General features: G+C 40.2%; 1 protein-coding gene across 5 annotated transcripts in view; it reads left to right on the top strand.

Annotated features, from left to right (window-relative positions):
* The window catches only part of SLC25A21 (solute carrier family 25 member 21), a 526466-nt gene that overhangs the window by 444228 nt on the left and 60600 nt on the right, over positions 1-21638 (top strand). For all 5 annotated transcript variants that reach the window (XR_011461727.1, XM_005891791.2, XM_070358760.1 and 2 more), the window contains exon 4: positions 20636-20702. Coding sequence is in view for 4 of the 5 variants with exons in the window: in XM_005891791.2 (XP_005891853.1) it covers positions 20636-20702 (67 nt within the window). In the remaining variant the exon portion in view is untranslated. The remainder of the gene's footprint in view (positions 1-20635; positions 20703-21638) is intronic.

The following is a 21638-nucleotide window of genomic DNA, read 5'->3' as shown; positions in this document are numbered from 1 at the left end:
CAACCAGGTAACTAGAAAAAGCCTGTGCAGCAGCAAAACCCAGCACAGCCACAAATAAATAATAAATAAATAAATAAAATTGTTTTTTATAATAAAAATAATAAAGCGAAAGTTCATAAACTCCTGCCTTAAATTCTTTTCCAGAAGTTAGTGATTTTTCCCCCTAAAGCTCTCTATTTCTAAAAATTTCTCTCCCCTTCCAGTAGGTTGTACCTCTTCTAAATATAAGCCCTGTTAGCTTATCAGGTATCCTCTCAATGATGCCTTCCCTAGAGACCCATCCAGAATCCGTAGCCTCCTTCCAATCCATATAGCAACCAGTCACCCTCTTGTTTTACTTTCTTTATAACTTTCTACTCTCTGGCATCATATTTTTATTGTGGTAAAATATCCATAACATAAATTATGCTATTTTAATCATATTTAAGTGTATATTTCAGCAACATTAGGTATATTCATATTGTTGTGCAGCCATTACCACCATCTATCTCTATAACCCTTTTTATATTGCAGATGTCACACTCTGCCCATTAAATACTAACTCCCCATTCCCGCATCCCCTAGTCCCTGGGAACTACCTGTCTATTTTCTGTCTCTATGAATTTGACTACTCTAGTACCTCATAGAAGTGGAATCATAACAGTACTTGTCCTTTTTTGTGTCTGGCTTCAGTTAGCATAATAATATCCTCAAGATTCATCCATGTTGTCTCATGTATCAGAATTTGCTCCCTTTATAAGGTTGAATTATATTCCATTGTATTATATACTACGTTTTGTTTATCCATTCATCTATTGATGAATATTTGGGCCCTTGTAAATAATGCTGCTGTGGACATTGGTATACAAATAGCTGTTTGAGTCTCTGCTAGTAATTCCTTTGGGTATATATCCAGAAGTGGAATTGCTTGATCATGTGACAAATCTGTATTTAGCTTTTATGAAGAAAAAGCTAATGCTGTTTCCTGCCATGGCTGCACCATTTTACACCCCCATTAATAATGCACAAAGTTCCAGTTACTCTACATCCTCCCTAAGGCTTGCTATTTTCAGGCTTTTTTCATAACAGCCATCCTAGTGGGTGTGAAGTGGTATCTCACTATAGTTTTGATTTGCATTTCTCTAATGATTAGTGATACTCATCTGATGTCATTTTCTTCATTTGTTTGTTGCCTATTCATTGTCTGGCACCCTCAATAGGACATAGGCTCTGTGAGTCTGAGAATTGTATCTGACATGTTCATTGCCTTGTGTCTAACCCAGAGAGCCATGACTAGAACATAACAGACACTCAATTATTTGTTGAAAGAATGAAAAGATGGATTTACACGAGAGAAAAATACAACCTCCATATATAGAACCCAGATTAATCTTTAAGAACTCAATTTTTTGCCTGAGATAATAGTCAGTGTCACCTTTCCATTATTCAGTGTTGCTTGGAAAATTGATCTCTCTATCTCATGCACTTGATACTTGACAAAATTATAGCATGTTTCCTGTTTCAATGACCAAATTCCATGTACTGTTGGTAATTAGTACTAGGCATATAGTAGGTGTTCAAGAAATACTTGCTGAGAAATAAGTGAATGGCCTTGAAAATGATAACTAAATGGTAACTAAAAGTCCTCAGTGATCAATGGAAAGAAATAGAGGAAAGCAATAGAATGGGAAAGACTAGAGATCCCTTCAAGAAAATTAAAGATACCAAGGGAATATTTCATGCAAAGATGGGCACAATAAAGGACAGAAATGATATGGACCTAACAGAAGCAGAAGATATTAAGAAGAGGTGACAAGAATACACAGAAGAACTGTGCAAACAAGATCTTCACGACCCAGATAATCACGATGGTGTGATCACAAACATAGAGCCAGACATCCTGGAATGCAAAAATCAAGTGGGCCTTAGGAAGCATCACTATGAACAAAGCTAGTGGAGGTGATGGAATTCTAGTTGAGCTATTTCAAATCCTAAAAGACGATGCTGTGAAAGTGCTGCACTCAATGTGCGAGCAAATTGGGAAAACTCAGCAGTGGCCACAGGACTGGAAAAGGTCAGTTTTCATTCCAGTCCCAAAGAAAGGCAATGCCAAAGAATGCTCAAACTACCGCACAATTGCAGTCATCTCACATGCTAGTAAAGTAATGCTCAAAATTCTCCAAACCAGGCTTTGACAGCATGTGAAACATGAACTTCCAGATGTTCAAGCTGTATTTAGAAAAGACAGAGGAACCAGAGACCAAATTGCCAACATCCAATGGATCGTCAAAAAAGAGTTCCAGAAAAACATCTATTTCTGCTTTATTGACTATGCCAAAGCCTTTGACTGTGTGGACCACAACAAACTCTGGAAAATTCTTAAAGAGATGGGCATACCAGACTATCTAACTTGCTTCTTGAGAAATCTGTATGCAGGTCGGGAAGCAACAGTTAGAACTGGACATGGAACAACAGACTGGTTCCAAATAGGAAAAGGAGTACGTCAAGGCTGTATATTGTCACCCTGTTTATTTAACTTATATGCAGAGTACATCATGAGAAATGCAGGAGTGGAGAAAGCGCAAGCTAGAATCAAGGTTGCCGGGAGAAATATCAATAACCTCAGATATGCAGATGACACCACCCTTATGGCAGAAAGCAAAGAGCTAAAGAGCCTCTTGTTGAAAGTGAAAGAGGAGAGTGAAAAAGTTGGCTTAAAACTCAACATTCAGAAAACTAAGATCATGGCATCCAGTCCCACCACTTCATGGCAAATAGATGGGGAAACAGTGGAAACAGTGACAGACTTTATTTTTTTGGGCTCCAAAATCACTGCAGATGGTGAATGCAGCCATGAAATTAAAAGACGCTTGCTTCTTGGAAGAAAAGTTATGATCAACCTAGACAGCATGTTAAAAAGCAGAGACATGACTTTGCCAACAAAGGTCCGTCTAGTCAAAGCTATGGTTTTTCCAATGATCGTGTATGAGTGTGAGAGTTGAACTATAAAGAAAGCTGAGCACAGAATAATTGATGCTTTTGAACTATGGTGTTGGAGAGTCCCTTGGACTGCAAGGAGATCCAACCAGACCAACCTAAAGGAAATCAGTCCTGAATATTCATTGGAAGGACTGATGTTGAAGCTGAAACTCCAATACTTCGGCCACCTGATCTGAAGAACTGACTCATTGGAAAAGACCCTGATGCTGGGAAAGACTGAGGGCAGGAGGAGAAGGGGACGACAGAGGATGAGATGGTTGGATGGCATCACCGACTCAATGGACATGAGTTTGAGTGAACTCCAGGAGTTGGTGATGGACAGGGAGGCCTGGCGTGCTGCAGTCCATGGGGTTGCAGGGAGTCGGACATGACTGAGTGACTGAACTGAACTGAACTGAAGAGATATGTAACTCTTTTGGACAAAAGAGCTCCAGACACTTAGGGGCTTTGGTGGAAATTATAAATGTCAAGGCTTTGATGGAAAATATAAACATCAAGTGAAGTGAAAGTCACTCAGTCATGTCCAATTCTTTTCGACCCCATGGACTATACAGTCCATGGAATTCTCCAGGCCAGAGTACTGGAGTGGGTAGCCTTTCCCTTCTCCAGGGGATCTTCCTGGTCCAGGGATGGAACCCAGGTCTCCCACATTGCAGGTAGATTCTTTACCAGCTGAGCCACAAGGGAAGCCCAAGAACACTGAAGTGGGTAGCCTATTCCTTCTCCAGTGGATCTTTCCGACCCAGGAATCGAACCAGGGTCTCCTGCTTTGCAGGTGGATTCATTACCAGCTGAGTAATTCACAGGTTTTTCCTTCAAGTAAGTAATCAACTTAGAAGCTAAGTCTGTAGTCCCACTCTCCATGCAATGTCGCTTCTCTGAAAATCAGTTCCCCACAGAACCCAGAGAAGCCTGCATTCTTTGTTGGTTCATTCCCTAAAGCATAAGGAGAGCATTTTCCTACATTCTTCAGCTCAGACAGCCATAGGTGTGGTCCTGCTTGCTTTACACCAGGGGCTACTTCCTGTTGTACCTGTTCTACAGAATGCATTACTATTTGGGAATGAAAGAAAAGTACCCTCATTTGAATTTTGTTCTCATATTTAATCAGTGAAACACGCTTTTTGCCAACCAAGATTTCTGCAGGTCTTGTGGAAGGTGGAATGAAATATTAATCTCTTCTGAAAAGATGTGGGTAAGATAATAATCTGCTTTTTTGCATGTCTCAGTGTTGTTTCTAAATAAACCAAAGAGGAAACCAAGAGGTAAGAACAAAGTTCCTCTCAACTAAGCATATCTTGGAGGGAACGCAAGTTGGTCCCCTATTTAATGGTCACTGATGGTAAGAATATCTGTAGCTTCCTGGTGTTGGAGGCCAGAGATGGGGCACACCTGCAATTAACAGTCTTTGGCTCAAAAAATGAGTATATTCTAGATCCAAAAGCAGAGGAAAGTGAGGATGATTTCATGACCTTCCTGGGGGAATTACTTGATAATGGAAATGAGTATTTGGCTGGCTTCCTAAGAGATAACTGGGTAAGAACAGCCCAAGGTCATTAATCTTATAGGGAAGTTTTTTTTTTTTCTTTCTATTTTTCAATATGTAGTTCCTGGACCTTCTGCATCAGAATTGGGGGTGGTATTAAAAATTCAAATACCTGAACCTCAGCTCAGACCTACCAAATCCAAATTTCTAGAGGTGAGGCACAAGAATCCTATTTTTTTTTTTTAGAAAGGGAAAAAAATCCTCTCTCAAAAACCCCCTAAAGTTTTATTGGCTAAAATTAAGTTGCATGCTCATGTCTCATACTATTATGAGCCAGGAGAATAAGACCAGATGATTTACTCCATCATGGCAAGGTTGGAGAGACTTCCTTTTCCATAAGCACATGGCCTCAAAGGTGTGAAACCTAGAATTAGGTCCTGCCAGCATGGAGAGTGATGGAGTGGGTTTGGTGGGTAAAAATACCATTTGCTATCATGGCTTACAAGCTGATGAGGGATAATAACTCACATGAAGTATAGGTTTCCTCAGTTACTGTTTCTTGAATTCTACTCATATTCACTAGATCAAATGCCCAAAACATTCCTCTTTGATAGCCATTTTGGTGAAGTCTGTGCTGTGCTTAGCCACTCAGTGTGTCCAACTCTTTGTGATCCCATGGACTGTAGCCCACCAGGCAATAATACTGGAGTGCATTGCCATACTGTCCTCCAGGGGATTTTCCCAACCCAGGGACTGAACCCAGGTCTCCCACACGGCAGGCAGATTCTTTACCATCTGAGCCAGCAGGGAAGCTCTTTGGTGAAGTCTAAGTGACTCCAAAGAAATAGGAAAAAATTGACATTTGGTAGGAGAGTGAAAGAGATTGATCTTGGAAAAGATACATACACCCCAGTGTTCATTGCAGCACTATTTACAATAGCCAGGACATGGAAGCAACATAAATGTCCATCAACAGAGGAATGGATAAAGAAGATATGATACATATATACAATGGAATATTACTCAGCCATAAACAGGAATGAAATTGGGTCATTTGTAGAGATGTGGATGGACCTAAAGAGTGAAGTAAGAGTGAAGTAAGTCAGAAAGAGAGAAACAAATATATATTAACACATATATGTGGAATCTGGAAAAGTGGTATAGGTGACCTTGTTTGCAAAGCAGAAATGGAGACACAGGTATAGGTAACAGATATATGGATACCAAGGGAGAATAGGGTTGGGAGGAAGTGGGAGATTGGGGTTAATACATATACACTACTGATAATGTGTATAAAGATAATTACATAACATAAAGATAATATACTGTTTAGCTCAGGAAACTCTACTTAATGCACTGTGGTGACCTGAATGGGAAGGAAATCCAAAAATGAGGGGATATATGTATGTGTGTGGCTGCTTCATTTTTATGTATAGTAGAAACTGACAACATTGTAAAGTATCTATACTCCAATAAAAATTAATGACAAAAAAAAGAGAGAGAGAGATTGATCTTGAAATAGTGAAAAATGCCAGGTCCAGTTTTCTATTCACAACTCCACCACACTGGTCAGGAGGAATATAATGCATTTATTCTTTCATTCAACAATTATTTACTGAGCACCTGTTATATGTCAATTCCCATATTAAACTGGGGGATACAACAGTAAATAGACAAAAATGCCTGCCCGATCCTCATGAAGCCGGTATCTTGGTAGGAGCGACAGGCAGTAAATAAAACAAGCAGGTAAACTACAAACATGTTTGAAAGGGATAAATTCAATAAAGAAAAAGAAAGCAGGCCGAAAGAATAGGTAGTGTCCCAGTGAGGGTATTGCAGTTTCATCAATAAAGAGAAGAGAGGTGAGGTCAAGCCTCACTGAGACTGCAACATCTGTGCAGTTTAAGGAAGTGAGGAGTGAGACATGGGGATAAGTGGGGGAGAGGATCTCAGATGAGATGCTGCAAATGTAAACACCCTGGAGTAGGATCTTGCCTGCTCTGAGGATTAAGGTCAGCGGGGCTGGAGGGGCGTGAACCAAGGAAGGCATAGCAGATGAGGTGAAATGTGTGACTCAGTGTGTAGGAGCAGACTGTCTGGGGCCTTTGAAGGGATTTTCATTTTGTTCTGAGGGAGATGGGCGGACACTGGCAGGATGGGAGCGAAGGAATGACATGACCTACCTTTTATCCTAATGGGACTATTCTGTCATGGCTTTGAGGATATAGAGTATAGAGAAACTAGTTAGGAGACTAGCAGGTTCAAGTGCAATATGATTCGGGCTTGGGCCACGGTAATAGCGATGAGTAAGAGAAAGACAGAACTCAAATGTGCTTTCGGAGTTTCTGGCCTGCGTGACTGAAAAGATGGACTTACCGGGAAGTGATTTGGAAAATATTGTGGGTGGAGCAAGTCTGTGGAGGAAGAATCAGGAGTTCCTTTTGAACATGCTAATTATGAGATGCCTCCTAGATATCCAAGTGGAGGTGCTGACTAGGTGACTGGATGAACTGGAGATGGATGGCAGTTAACAGCGTAAGGATGGTAATTAAAGTCATATGGCTGGATGAAATCACCAGGGAGAGATAGATGAGGTCCAGAAACTAAGCCCCAGGGTTGGCTTCTGCACTGTTTTTCAAATGTCTTAAATTCTATGTAGTTTATCCAACTTGTAGTTTTCTAGAACATTGACTGAAAGAGTTAGTTAGGAAAATAGTTAACCCTTAACTATTCACTGACAATAATGTGATAGGAAGGAAACAGTTTTTCAAAGTGACCTGGAAGACTGTGGACATCCATAAAGTAAATCCAGAAAGTTCAGTTACTATCCATTCATCTTGTGTGTAAATCAGTTAAGTAAGAACTCAGGCCCTTTTTTAAAAAACTGGTGCAGAGGATTTTGGATGACAAAAGGGGCTGTAAACTCTGGCTCATCTGTTCCTTTGTTTAAAAGCCTGCACTTTAGCCCCTCTCAGGAGCCAAGCAGCACCTGGGGCCCAAGCACTGGAGACACAGGCGCAGAGAAACATGCGAGCCAGGGGACAGAATGACGTTGCTCACTGACCTGACTCTGACTCCGAGGACACGGGGAGTCAGGCACAGCATTCAGAGGCGGACTGTTTAGACTCAAGTAGACTTTCATTCTTATAGCGACTCTCCCACTTGGTGGTTTCAGTCACCAAGTTGTTTCCGACTCTGTGACCCCGTGGACTATAGCCCATAAGGCTCCTCTGTCCATGGGATTTTCCAGGCAAGAGTATTACAAGCTGTTTGACTAGTAGGAAAACTGCTTAACTTCATTAAGTCTCTGTGTCCTTCTCTATAAAATGAAAAGAGTAGAATCTATTTCATGTAAAGTTGAATGGGATAATTCTGTAAAGCATCAAGCACAGTAATTGCTGATTTTGTGTCTAAAGTTTCTGTCAGTAATCTCAATTCCATGAGCAGTCCAAGCTGTTAAAATACTATTCCTTTGGAGCCTCATTGGATGAACTGAACGTCTGCTAGATCAGACTATAATTTGTAATATACAAAATGCTCTCGTCCAAGGCTTTGTTCTTTGGTAGGGTTTGGGCATAGAACAACTGACTGTTTCCAAATTGAGAAAGGAGTACAACGAGGCTGTATATTGTCACCCTGCTTATTTAACTTCTATGCAGAGTACATCATGTGAAATCCTGGGCTGGATGAATTACAAGCTGGAATTAAGATTGCCAGGAGAAATATCAACAACCTCAGATATGCAGATGATACCACTCTAATGGCAGAAAATGAAAAGGAACTAAAGATCTTTTAATGAGAGTGAAGGAGGAAAGTGAAAAAGTTGGCTTAAAACTCAATACTAAGAAAACCTAAGATCATAGCATCTGGTCCTATCACTTCATGACAGATAGAAGGGTGAAAAGTGGGAGCAGTGACAGATTTTATTTTCTTAGGCTTCAAAATCACTGCAGACAGTGACTGCATCCATGAAATTAAAAGACGCTTGCTCCTTGGAAAGAAAGCTATGACAAATGTAGACAGTGTATTAAAAAACAGAAACATCAATATGCTGAAAAAGGTCCATATAGTTATGGTTTTCCCAGTAGTCATTTACAGATGTGAGAGTTGGACCATAAAGAAAGCTGAGTGCCGAAGAACTGATGCTTGCAAACTGCGGTGCTGGAGAAGATTCCCTTCGACTACAAGGAGATCAAACCAGTCAATCCTCAAGGAAATCAGTCCTTAATATTCACTGGGAGGACTGATGCTGAAGCTGAAGCTCCAGTACTTTGACTACCTGATGGAAGAGCCAACTTATTGGAAAAGACCCTGATGCTGGGAAAGATTGAAGGCAAAAGGAAGACCGGCAGCAGAGGATGAGATGCTTAGATAGCACCACTGACTCAATGGACATGAATTTGAGCAAAGTCTGGGAGATAGTGGAGGACAGAGGAGCCTGGCGTGCTGTAGTCCATAGGGTCACAAAGAGTGGGACACCACATATGGACTGAACAGCAGCAGCGAGGGATGGGACAGCTGTTGAGTTGCATTTAACCCTGGTACCACTAGGGGGCACCTCAAAAAATTAATCTGGAGTCTACTGTAATAATTGGTGACTAAAAACAGTTAATGTTTCCCTTGTGGCTCAGATCGTAAAGAATCCTCCTGCAATGCTAGAGTCCTGGGTTCGATCCCTGGGTTGGGAAGATCCCCGGGAGAAGAGAAAGGCTACCCACTCCAGTATTCTGGCCTGGAGAATTCCATGGACTGTATAGTCCTTAGGGTCACAAAGAGTTGGGACACAACTGCGTGGCTTTCGAAAACAGTTAATGCATTTCCAAATATGACTTTTACTTTGGGAGCAGCCTACTTAGTGCACAGCATCTTTGGTCTCAAACGTGTATGCATTGGTGGTGGCAGAATTCCACAATGGGGTGTGAATTCCTGAGGCCCTAGGTCACACACTTAAGTAAGGTTCCATTTGGAAAGGACGTCTCTGAATTCTGAGGCTTTTTGCCCCAGCTGTGGTCATATGCAACCTTGCAGCTAGACCAAACTATAAAATCAGGCAACTTACAACAATGTACTAACTTAGTTCCATAAGCAATTGTAGAGGGACCTGGCATTGTAAAAAATCTCGATTCTGACAGTTATCTTTTGGAATTAATTTACTCACCTTTTGTGCCAACAGTTTTTCATGCTACATCTACAGCTAACACATGACTGACCTAGCATTCCAACCCAAGGAGTGTGGCTCCAGAGCCCACATTCCTGCCCACTACATCACTTTGCCTTTCCTAACAGGTAGAATCAAATGAATGCTAAATGCTAGAGGTTGGTGATGAAGAACAGGAGTGACCATTGCCAAACAATTTATAACCTGGATTAAATATGGTAATCATGTGAATAATACATACTCTTGTTAAAAATATGTGAGTCATTCAGACTGTTGATATGGATACCGAGTCATGTCTGTGAATATGGACTATATATATACACACACATATATATACACATATGTATATGTATATACATGACTTTACCAGGTGGCTCAGTGGTAAAGAATCCGCCTGCCAATGCAGGAGATGCAGGTTCTATCTCTGGGTTGTGACGATCCCCTGGAGAAGGAAATGGCAACCCTCTCCAGTATTCTTGCCTGGGAAATCCCATGGACAGAGGCGCCTGGTGGGCTACAGTCCATGGGGTTGCAGAAGAGTTGGACACAACTTAGCAACTGAGCACGCATGCACGATATGTATAGACACATATGCATAAGTATATACATTTCTTATTTGAATGTCAGTGTATTCAATATAATGTTATCTGCATCTTGCTATGTGGCAAGCATGTATGAAGACAACATCTTGGTCAAATATTGCAAGCAGGCGCAATATCAAGCTTTTTGTCTACCATCTCAGAGAAGGCTTCATGGAAAAAGTTAAGGCCTTAGTTGATTCGGGGACAACAGAACTACTCTGTTATTAACATTTGACCCCAGAAAAAGGTGTTTAGCTTAGTGCTTGGAACAAAATATACTGAAAGAATAAATGAGTGAATAAATGAATGATGACTTCATGAGTGGGGACAACAGAAATTAGAAACAGAGGAAATAAGAAAAGGGGGATTGGTGAGAGGTTGGGGTGACTAGAATGAAGCAAGGAATTTTTTCAACAGGACTTGATTAGCAGAGAGCATGGAGCTGGCTGGCAAAGGACTTTTTGATTCCACAGTCGGGCCCTTTTTTCCTGGTTTTCAGTCCCCATTCAAGAAATAGAGTTGTTTTGGTTTTCTTTTCTTTTCTTTTCTTTTTTTTTTTTGAGTTTTTTCTCTCAGAGTTACCATCCGCATGAGTGAAAGGCTGCTCTTACACTCTTATTTTCTAATGGAAATGTGTTCATCTTTATAAGCAAGGTAATCTGCTGTCACTGAAAATTACTGTACTTTTTGCATATTCAGTTCTAAATAAGTCTCTTCACTTATAGATTAATGCAGCAATTAATACCACATTCTAGCCATATTATTTACCGTATTAGTTGCTTCTCAAATTATCTTTTTTGCTTTTTCTTTCCTTAGGGTTTTCCATCAGGGTTCTGGTTCTTATATCACGCTAATGCCTTCCCTGCGCAGCATGCTTGGTGCATTGAGCATCCTGCCAACTTTCCAGGGAATGGAGCCATGGACCTACCTCCTAAATGATACTGACAGCTAAACTAATTTTTTATATCTTAGAAAATCAAAGTTGTAGTTTATTTCAGACCCATCAGCAAAGTTTAATTGTGGTGGTAAAATCATACTGAAAGTTCAGTTAAAAACGTGTGTCGAGGAAAACTTTTAAAGAATTCCTCCGTATAGCATGTAATGAAAGTGGTATGGTTTGAGGTAACAAATAGACCCGAGGACCATATGCAGAAACTCAATTCACTTAATTTTCTGTAATGAAAAATAATAACTACATTGTTTGTGCCCGAAGACCTGATAGGAGTTGAAGCAAGGAAAACTTTGTTGACTTTTATGTTAGAATCTTAGCTGAAACTTTCTTTATGCTTCCTGCCCTTCTTCAAAGTTCAGTTGCTGCTTTTGAAACAAGAATCTGTGTCACTTACTCTTTGTAAGCTGTTTTCCTTCTCCTTTGAAGACTATCTAGTTTTCCCTCTCTCCTTTGCCTAAATGAAAATGGCCCCAAGATGCATGCAATTTCGAGAACTTCAGATTGCAGATTCTACATAATTCAAATAACAGAGCCATGGAACTGCAGTCTTTCATTTGGATTCTGTGAACCGCTGAGACTTGCAGAGCGTAAATGATGTCAGAATTCTGCCCTAAAGGTGTAGTGTCAAGGCCAAAATTCTGCCCTGGGAGACGGGACCCGTCGAGCAATGGAAGCCATGCCCTCATAACCCAGGCCTGAGTGCCACCCTCATTGTTTTAATTACAGAGCTATAGCATGTGGGTAAGAAACTTGGATTTGACAACAGCAGAAGAAAGAGGATATTGTATGCCTTCAATCAGCTTTGTATTAAAAGATCTTTAAAGGGGAAATTATGTGAAAGAAAGGGGGAGGAAGAAAACAAACTAGCAAGATCCCTATTTCAATATAATTTGGAGAAAATGACTGATTTGGGTTGGTCATGTTGCCAGAACAGATGACTCAAGGCTTCCAAACAAGAAATGGAAATCAAGAGGATGCCTAAAGCCTGAAAGAAGAACAAATTGTGAAGATATGATTGACTGTAAGGCTTCAAAATCAACTGTACCAAAGATGAGCTTGGATCATTGCCCAGAACAGAACTGAATGGTGATGTTCAGTTAGGTCCTGACTGTTGAAACGAAGTAAAATGTAGTAATTGTGCTCTGTTAGGTACACAGACACGTTAATGCTTTCCAATTTCCCCAACTGGGGATCTGGTGTCACTTTCCCTGTCTCTCCTATTTCATGCTTCACCGATGAGTATTATTGCTGCTCTGGACTTTTACTGAATGCCAGGTTTTTGGCAAAGAAGCGGGATCCAGGTGAAAACATCCGTCTCTTGCTGCATGTGAGTATGCTGCAGGTGGCTTTGAAAATGGCTTTTCAACTTTGAAGTCATTTCTTTAATTGGCTTTTTCAGGCTTGGATGAGGTGCACTGCTATCCTGGCTGCTTGACCCAGGTTATGAATCTCAGCAGTTTGGGCCCCCAAAACCCTTCATCTCCAACAACCAGGGAAAGCCTGGTTTCCCCAGGCAGCAGATTTGTACAGTGATCTTTTCCTCTCCTAGGAGGGAAAATAATTTATTCACCATTTCCTTACACTCATTTCTCAGTAATCTACCAGTTGAGTTTTGTGATAACCTTTCTGACGGACAACATGGTATGACTCCCTCTAAAGGTCACTGGTGAAGCAGCTATGCTCTTTCCCTTTCTCCTTGGGAGCTGCAAAGAAGAAAAGCTTCCATGCTGTGGCTTCTAAGGCCAAAATCCTGCTTACCAGGCTGGCAACTTCAGAAATTTCCCAGCCTGCCTATAAGAGTAGTCCAGCTCTACAGTACAAATTACTTTCAAACGAACATTTTCTACATACTAAATTAGAAAAATTACAGCAAAACCAACAAAGAGGTGACTCAGAGGGAAAAAGGAGGGGCAGAGGGACATGTCATTTTTCCATTCCTTTCTGGCTTCTTTACCTGGGTTGAATTTTGAGTATGTTAAGCCCTATCCTGTCTTCCCACTATTAACCACAAAGTCTTCAGATTTCAGTAGCTGACTTAAAGCAGGTAACTTTTTTCAGCCATCCAAATGGACTAAAGATGTTGTCAGGTACAAGATGTTTCATTAAGGATCTATCTGGTCTCCTTGGGGGCAGGGATTCTAAAGTTTGGGCCCCAAAGAAGGTAACCTAAGATTGGTCCCTACTAATTAGAGACAGCAGGAAGGCTTCCTCCAGGGTTTGTAAATGAACCACCAACTGGAACTCAAAGAAAATTCTGCATTTCCTTGATTTGTACAATCAACATCTTTTTATTGGCTTGTCTACAACCTTGGAGCCACCCAGTATGTTAAATAACTTCACACTTTGAAAAAGTGGTGGGGGAAATGAGGGATAAAATCATTTTGTGGGGCTTGGCATAAATCTGTATTTCAAATAAGCTATGTGTGAGCTGTGTCTTTGAGAGGAACACGTGCAGTGCAGTTTTGATCTGCACTTTATAGATGTACATAAGTAATACAAGGCCTGTTTTGATCATACAATTAAAAACAAATGTGATCCAATGTTGTAATACTCTTTGTCTACTTATATTCCTGAACAACAACTCTCAATCAGGATGTGAACCATCATGATCTAATGGTTTCGAAGAACTGGAACCCCATCCTCATTTTTGCCTGTGAACTTTTCCACATTCTGTCTTTGGGGTGGGGGCTGTCTCATATGTAATCATTCTAATGGGATAGAGTTTTAGTGTATGATATGGTTCCTGAAAGAAATAATCTAAAAATATTTAAAAATTGGTTTTCACAGTCTCCTTCTAAGTGCTTTGCTTAACATTTAACAACTATCTTCATTATATTATGATTTAAGAATTTGGGACTTTTTCAAAAACAGGAATGTTAAAGCTATTTGTATCAGAATGCTTTTAGCTGTAGGTTAACAGAAGATATAACTGAAAGTGCTCAAATAATAAAGGTTTATTTTTAATTTCATGTAACCAGACATCTGGAGGTAGGATGCCAGGACTGGTTCATTGAGCAGTCTGATGATGTCATCAAGATCAAGGTCTTTTCTTTTTGCTGGACATCCTCAGCTTGTGGGCACTGATATTTCACTTGACCGCAGTACACAGGGATATCATGCAGTGCGGACACCATCTAGTGAAAAAGAGGGCCTTTTCTTCCCATGTACTCTTTTCCTTAGGCCAGAAATTCAAGACTTCCAGCATGCTTCCCTCCCTCTTTGCTGGTCCAAGGGGCTAGGTTTGGGTTGTATATCCATGTTTAACCTCCTTGCTAGGAAGGGAATGGGACCACCATGATTGGCTTGAAGAACTCAGCTTCACCCCCTGGACTGGCAAAGGGCTCTCTTCCCAAAGTGCAGGGAATGGTGAATACCTGCACCTCCAGGAACAAAGACAGTTGAGGAGGGTATCTGTTAAGTCAACAGCTAAAAGTGACTTTTTGAACAACACTATTTTTATTTTAATATTTAGTATGAATATTTCATTGTTTTATCATATTGTGTTGTCTTTTCCCACACAGAATTATCCTGATATTTGTCTTAAGGGCAAAACTGTATCCTATGGGGAAAACATTTATCCTAGAGCCTAAGTTTTTTACTCATCTGATTCACCTAGAAAACATTTTATAAACAACTCAAAAGTTTTTCCAGAAAATGATCTTGTTCTTCTCAGTCCAGATCTATCAGGTATGCAGGAAGTGTTGCATATGACTTTAAAAGAGAATGGAAGTAGAATAAAAATCTGATTTTTAACTGCTTCTCCTAAAATAAGAAATGACAAGACATTTTTGCAATAGAAATAACTTGACTTTTCAAATGTGCTTATAAAAATAGTTTTATTTTAAGAAAAACTGCAGTACCTCTACATCTTAGTGAACAAGCACCGAGGACTGTGGACAAGGACGAGAGACTGTGAGGACAGGGTTCATCTGCAACATAAAGAAAATAATCATTCCTGCTTCAAAGGAAGGATTGTTGTGACAGTTGAATGACATTAAAATATGTCCACATGCCTTCATATATTTATTCTTAACAGAGTGGCAAATCCACATTAAGCATTCACCAAATTTGACTATTTTTACTTATAACAGTATTAATAAAAGTTGATACACAACCAAGTTAACATTTTCCTACACAGGGTGGTTAACATCAAACTCATAATTTTTAGAAGTAACAGCTCTGAGAAACAAAATATGAGGTCTTCCATACTGTTCATACTGCAGTTTTATAGGAGGTCTTGAACTGGTGCTTGTGTCTCTTCTGAAGAGTTCCCCAGATGGCTTAATATGGGTCAAAACTTAAAACCACAGTAGTGGCTTTACTGTCTTCTCAGCAGACATTAGAATCTCACTTTCCATTCATTCAGGGAGTAGACGAAATGTGTCACTCTGGTTCTTGAGAAGTAAGCAGGTTGAAGCATGTTGGTATGAGTGCTGCAAATCTCTTAACTTCCTTGCTTATTGTCCTGATAAGCTACATGCCCTGTATTTCAAACCAAGACTACATGAGCACAGGAAAAAAAACAAAACAAAACTGGCAGAATAAACAGTGCATGTGAGTATAAACATCAGTTTTTTAGCCAAAAAGAGTATCTTCTTCATAAGACATTACCAGTCCTTTTTGTTTTTTAGAATCTGTATGTCATACTTCTACACTAGGAAAATTTCCAGTAATTATCAATCAAATCAAAAAAATAGGTCATCAGCTTAAGGCCTTGCCCACATTCTCTTGCTCAGACTTTAAAAAAAAAAAATTGTTGAAGTATAGTGGTTTTACATTTCTGCTGTACAGCATAGTGACTCAGTTACATATTTTTGTTTTCTTATTCTTTTCCATTCTGGCTTATCACAGGATATTGAATATAGATCCCTGTGCTATACAGTGAGATGTTGCTTATCCATCCTTTATATACCTGCTTGCATCTGCTAATCCCAAGCTCCCAGTGCTTCCATTCCTTACCCCCTTTCCCCTTTGGCAACCACAAGTCTGTTTTCTTTGTCTATGAATCTGTTTCCATTTCATAGATATATTCATTTGAGTCATATTTTCAGCCCCACATGTAAACAGTATCATATGGTATTTGTCTTTCTCTTTCTGATTTATTTCACTTAGCATGATAATCTCTGGGTCCATCCATATAGCTGCAAATGGCATTAGTTCATCCTTTTTTTGTGACTAAATAATATTCCATTGCATGTAGCACATCTTCCTTATCTGTTCATCTGTTGAGGACATTTAGGCTGTCTCCATGCCTTGGTTATTGTGAATAGTGCTGCTGTGAACATGGGGGTGCATGTATCTTTTCAAATGATAGATATGTCTGGATATACTGCTGGATCATATGGCAACTCTATCTTTATTTTTTTGAGGAACCTTCATACTGTTTTCCATAATGGCTGCACCAATTTACATCCCCACCAAGAGTGTAGGAGGATTCCCTTTTCTCCACATCCTTTCCAACATTTGTTATTTGTAGACTTGTTAATGATGGCCTTTCTGACTGGTGTGAGGTGGTAGCTCATTGTAGTTTTGATTTGCATTCTTGCTCACATTTTGGGTGTGACTCTTTGAATTGGCCCAAGTGCCACTCTTACCTGACCAAAGGCTCTTCATAGGAGAGGCCACAGTACGGAGGAACAGCAACAGTCACATTGACTGTAGAGGCCAATTTCTGGATCCAGGACTTTGGTTTGTAAGTAAATAAAGGAATTTATTATAGATATTACTGGGTATCTCAAAGAATCAAAAGCAAAGGGAAATGTCAGTATTCAAGAAGGGTCAAGATGTAACGAGGCTTAAAGAAATCCTGGCCGCAGAATCACACTTACAGTACCAGAACTTCTGCATCCTGCTTTTTTGTTTTCCTGAATGATGGCTTCCTTCTTTCTTATCACTGCAGACTCACTTTCCCTGAATGACAGAAAACATGACTACTATTAATATTCTAGCCTTATTATCTTAGAGCTTCAACCACACAGAGCAAGGCTGACCTTTTCAGTTCCAATTCCAAAATCCTGGAGAAAAACTCTACGTGGATCAGATTAACAGGAACAAAGAAATGGAGTACCATTTGGATCCATTCAGCAAGTTGCCTACAAGCAGTATCAGATTGTACTAATACATGGGTTCTAGTAGTTTAAAAAAATTGGGTGGGACAGTTCTCAATAGAAGAGTTGCCAGCCTGGCTATGCCATAGATACCCACTATTGCATGGATGTACTATAAAAATAATGCAAGGAAGTAGATGATTCTCACTTCTCATTTGTCAGCAACTGCTGCCTATGGTCCTTGAGAATTTCCCATTAAAGCTGTTCATTCACTGTTAGAGAGTTCAGGATGACGAGCTAGCTGGAGCTGGTGAGGGAGCAGAGATGACTGCACATGAAAGAGAGAGGGCACATCGCGGAAGCATCACCAACATGAAGCAGAGGGCTCTGGACCTCCCAGCTCTTTCCAGATTAAATCCTTATGGTTGTCCCAGCTGCCTCTCTTCCCTTCTGCCTTACACCTCTTTTTAATATTTTCTTTCATCATTTTTAAAATGAAGACTTTCTGCGTTGCTTATAAGACTTCTGTCCTCCTTCAGCACAGTAGTGCTCCACTTTAGGCAAAAGTTTAAAGTAATGCAGAGTGTCTGTTTTCAGAAATGTGCTGTTCTGTGTTTTTTGTTCGTTCTCTTAGAATAACAAAATCTGAGGATTGGAGTAAACCCACCTTGAGACACATCAAGTCCTTCCACTGTTGTGCACATCCATCTCTGGCATCCATGCGGAGTGGTCATCCACACTGCTTGACCACATTCCAAAGGGAACACACCACTTTTCAGGAGAGTCTAGTCTATGTTTAGATAGGTCTGACCGTTAGAAGTACTTCCTTGTATCAAGCTCCTACTGAGCCACAAATGTGTCTTTCTCTGTTGCTTCCACCTGTTGGTCCTAGTTCTACCGCCTGGAAACAAACAGAAAAGTCTAATCTGTTTCCTACATGCTCACTTTTCAAAAGATTCATCAGATGTTCGTCCCTAAGATCTTTCTCCTCCAGCTGAGCTACTGTTCGTCCTATATCTGTTCTCTGTTGCATGGGATTTCAAGTACCTCTATTAACAGGGACACTCTGTTCCAGAAGCTTTCCTTACTTAAATGTTCTTCATTCCTGCCCCCCGCCTCCGCCATAACCAGGCATAATCTTCCAGGTGTGAAAAAAGCAGCACAAAAAGAACAGAACTAATAATGTCTTTTATTATAAATATAGAACTTCTATTGAAGAAAATCACATTTATCTTTTAGGAAGATCAAACCTAGGCAGAGTCATTCTCATGCTGAAAATTATATAATAATTTGTAATGAAATTCAAATTAGAAAGAGTATTAAAATTTTCCAAGTAAATTTCAGGCCTCAGTAGTGGAAATGGAAAGGAAGTGGGGGAATTCATGAATTCCCATAGTTCTTCAAAGCACGTCTGCTTTACTTCCTTTATATTAACACAAATGCTAGTGTTATTCATTAAGTCGAAAACAGCAGGCAGAGTAAGCCCGCGTTAAGGGATCATTTGACTCTTTTCTTTCTCTTCATAAAATCTGTAATCTTAACAAATATTTGTGTCCTGTTTACATACACACATGCAGACACACACACACACACACACGCACACGCAGCGACTCTGGGGTAAGCACTGTAGGGAACAGCAGCCCTCAAGGGACTAAGAATTAGAAGCTGTAAGACGAGCCTTTTGCTCCCTTCATTGGAAGGTGCTGTGTAAGCCAGTGTGTTGAGGAAGAGCAAGAGGTTGCCATGTTGGATTGAGTGCCACAGTGGGTTAGTCTGAATAAACTCTTAACTTTTTTGTTCCAGAGCACAGCTAGAAGCAGAACCCAACTTAAGAGTGCTGGAGTGAAGTTTGATGGGTTAATCAGAGTCCAGCCTTCTCTAGGATATTAAGTGGCTATCCTAAAATAGGGACTGATTGAGTCCTACCTTTATCTATAGCCACTTACCAGATCACCAGGGGAATTGATTATCTCAGAAAATGATGCAGAATATTCTTTCTTATTGAAATATTTTCATACTACATATATATTTACACTATACCCTCATGATAATTCAGTTTACTAAAAATCTGCCTGCAGTGCAGGAAACCCCGGTTCAATTCCTGGGTTGGGAAGATCCACTGGAGAAGGGATAGGCTACTCATTCCAGTGTTCTTGGGCTTCCCTTGTGGCTCAGCTGGTAAAGAATCCATGTGCAGTGTGGGAGACCTAGGTTTGATCCCTGGGTTTGGAAGATCCCCTCAAGGAAAGGCTACCCACTCCAGTGTTCTGGCCTGGAGAATTCTGTGGACTGTATAGTCCATGGGGTCACAAAGAGTTAGACACCGACTGAGCGACTTTCACTTTCATACCCTCATAACATATATATGTATACATGAGTGTGTAAAGATTCCAGGGCAGACAAATTTAAGATTTTGAATAAATGGTGACTTTTTATAAAACTTATAGGCATAAGGCACTCATTCTTTTTTTTCCTAAAAATGTCTGAATATGTGACCACATGTCAATATTGAAAACGACAGCTGTCCCATGCCCTATGAGACTGCACCTCAGCAGGAGAGTTTGGTGAGCTCCAGCCCACAGGGTCACAGAGTCAGACACAACTGAGCATGCACACACCGCCTCCAGGAAAGTCTGATACTTCTACTACCAGGAACATGTCTCTTAGCCCTCCCTGACCTTTCATCTCCATCAAGGAAGTTAAAAAAATTATGGCTGATTTGGGACAGGGCTAGGAGCCCTAGTTCCACAGCCGTATAGTTGGTTAGTTTCCCCTATGTTAGTAAAGCTAAAATGGAGGGTTTCATCACCTGGTTAGCCTCTGAAGTTTTAGTCTAGTGGGCTCAGGTGTAGCCTTAACTTCATTTGGTGACCACAGGGAAGAGATACAAGATGGTAGAGAGCTCAACGCTAACAACCACAAAAGATTCCTTAGATTAAGGAGGGTTGAGTTTATTTTTAAGTTTATTTATACAATTCATGATTATCTTTAGCAGCTTACCTAAGGGGTTCCAGTCTCAGCATCATTTATTCCTCTTCTGAATGTTATAGAACATATAAATGTAGAATTCATAGTCTCCCCGCTTTAGCATTAAAACAAAGGAAGATTTCGTGACTAATGAGCTATATTGAATAGTTGGGAATACTTTAAGTTGCTTTATCCATCTTAATTCCCTTACTTATATCTGTGTGCTTGCATAGTCACTCAGTCATATCCAACTGTTTGCAACCCCATGGACTATAGCCTGCCAGGCTCGTTTGTCCATGGCATTTTCCAGGCAAGAACACTGGGGGGAGCTGCCATTTCCTCTTCCAGGGGATCCTCCTGACCCAGGGATTGAACCTGCATCTCTTGCATCTCCTGCATTGGCAGGAGACCGTGCCACCTGGGAAGCCCTCCTTACTTACATAAATCTTTTCATTTCTCCAATAGGTTGTTCGGTTTTTACAAGGGGATTCTACCACCCATCTTGGCTGAAACACCAAAAAGAGCAGTAAAGGTAAACAACATATGCCTTCCCATCAAGTGAAAATGGGCTTAGTGCTTCAGCATTAGCACATCCCACAATAAGCTATGGGACATTAATGGGAATTAAATGTGAAATACTAAAATTTTTATATAGAAATCATATTTTTTATCATAATTAGACTTGGTCATTCTCTCAAATATTGCTATATTGGTTTGTGGATTTCTTTCTCCAGGTAAAAGCATTCCCTTCTAATGGTGAAATTACACAGAAAGCACAGTGGTAAATGAAATTCATGTAATCAAACCACAGCAGCCACAAAAGAGCTTGGACTTTTTCTCAAGGCAATTCGTAAACTTGCCTTTGGAGCAATAACTAGTAAAGAGAGAGAGGAGAGGAGGGAGGAAAGGTAGATAAACCTTCCCCTAAATCATTCTCATTTTATGAATAGAGTGAACTAATATAATATATTTCTTTGTGTGTGATTCTTATATAATACATTTATTTGGTGTGCTAACTTTGTTTTTCCACCCTGGTCTCCTCTGTTAAAATATTCTGTACTTGTTTTCACAAAATTACTATCAATGCTTCTACTACATTGATTTCCATTCTTTAACTACAGAACTATAGAGTTTTTTTAGGATTTTTTTTTTTAATGTGGTCCATTTTTAAAGTACTGGATCTGTTACAATATTACTTCTGTTTCCTGTTTTGGTGTTTTGACCACAAGGCATGTGGGATCTTAACTCCCTGACCAGGAATCAAACTCACAACCCCTGCATTGAAACGTGAAGTCTCAACCACTAGACCGCCAGGGAAATCCCACCTATGGAGGTTTATGTACTCCTTGCTGGTTCAGTATCTGGGTATGAACGTGGAGATCTAGCAGGACCTCCAGGGGAAAGTGAAAGTGAAAGTCACTCTGTCGTGTCCGACTCTTTGTGACCCCATGGACTGTATAGTCCATGG

This window comes from Bos mutus, chromosome 21, assembly GCF_027580195.1.
Source record: "Bos mutus isolate GX-2022 chromosome 21, NWIPB_WYAK_1.1, whole genome shotgun sequence".
NCBI lineage: Eukaryota > Metazoa > Chordata > Mammalia > Artiodactyla > Bovidae > Bos > Bos mutus.
This window is presented reverse-complemented; position numbering and strand designations above follow the sequence as displayed.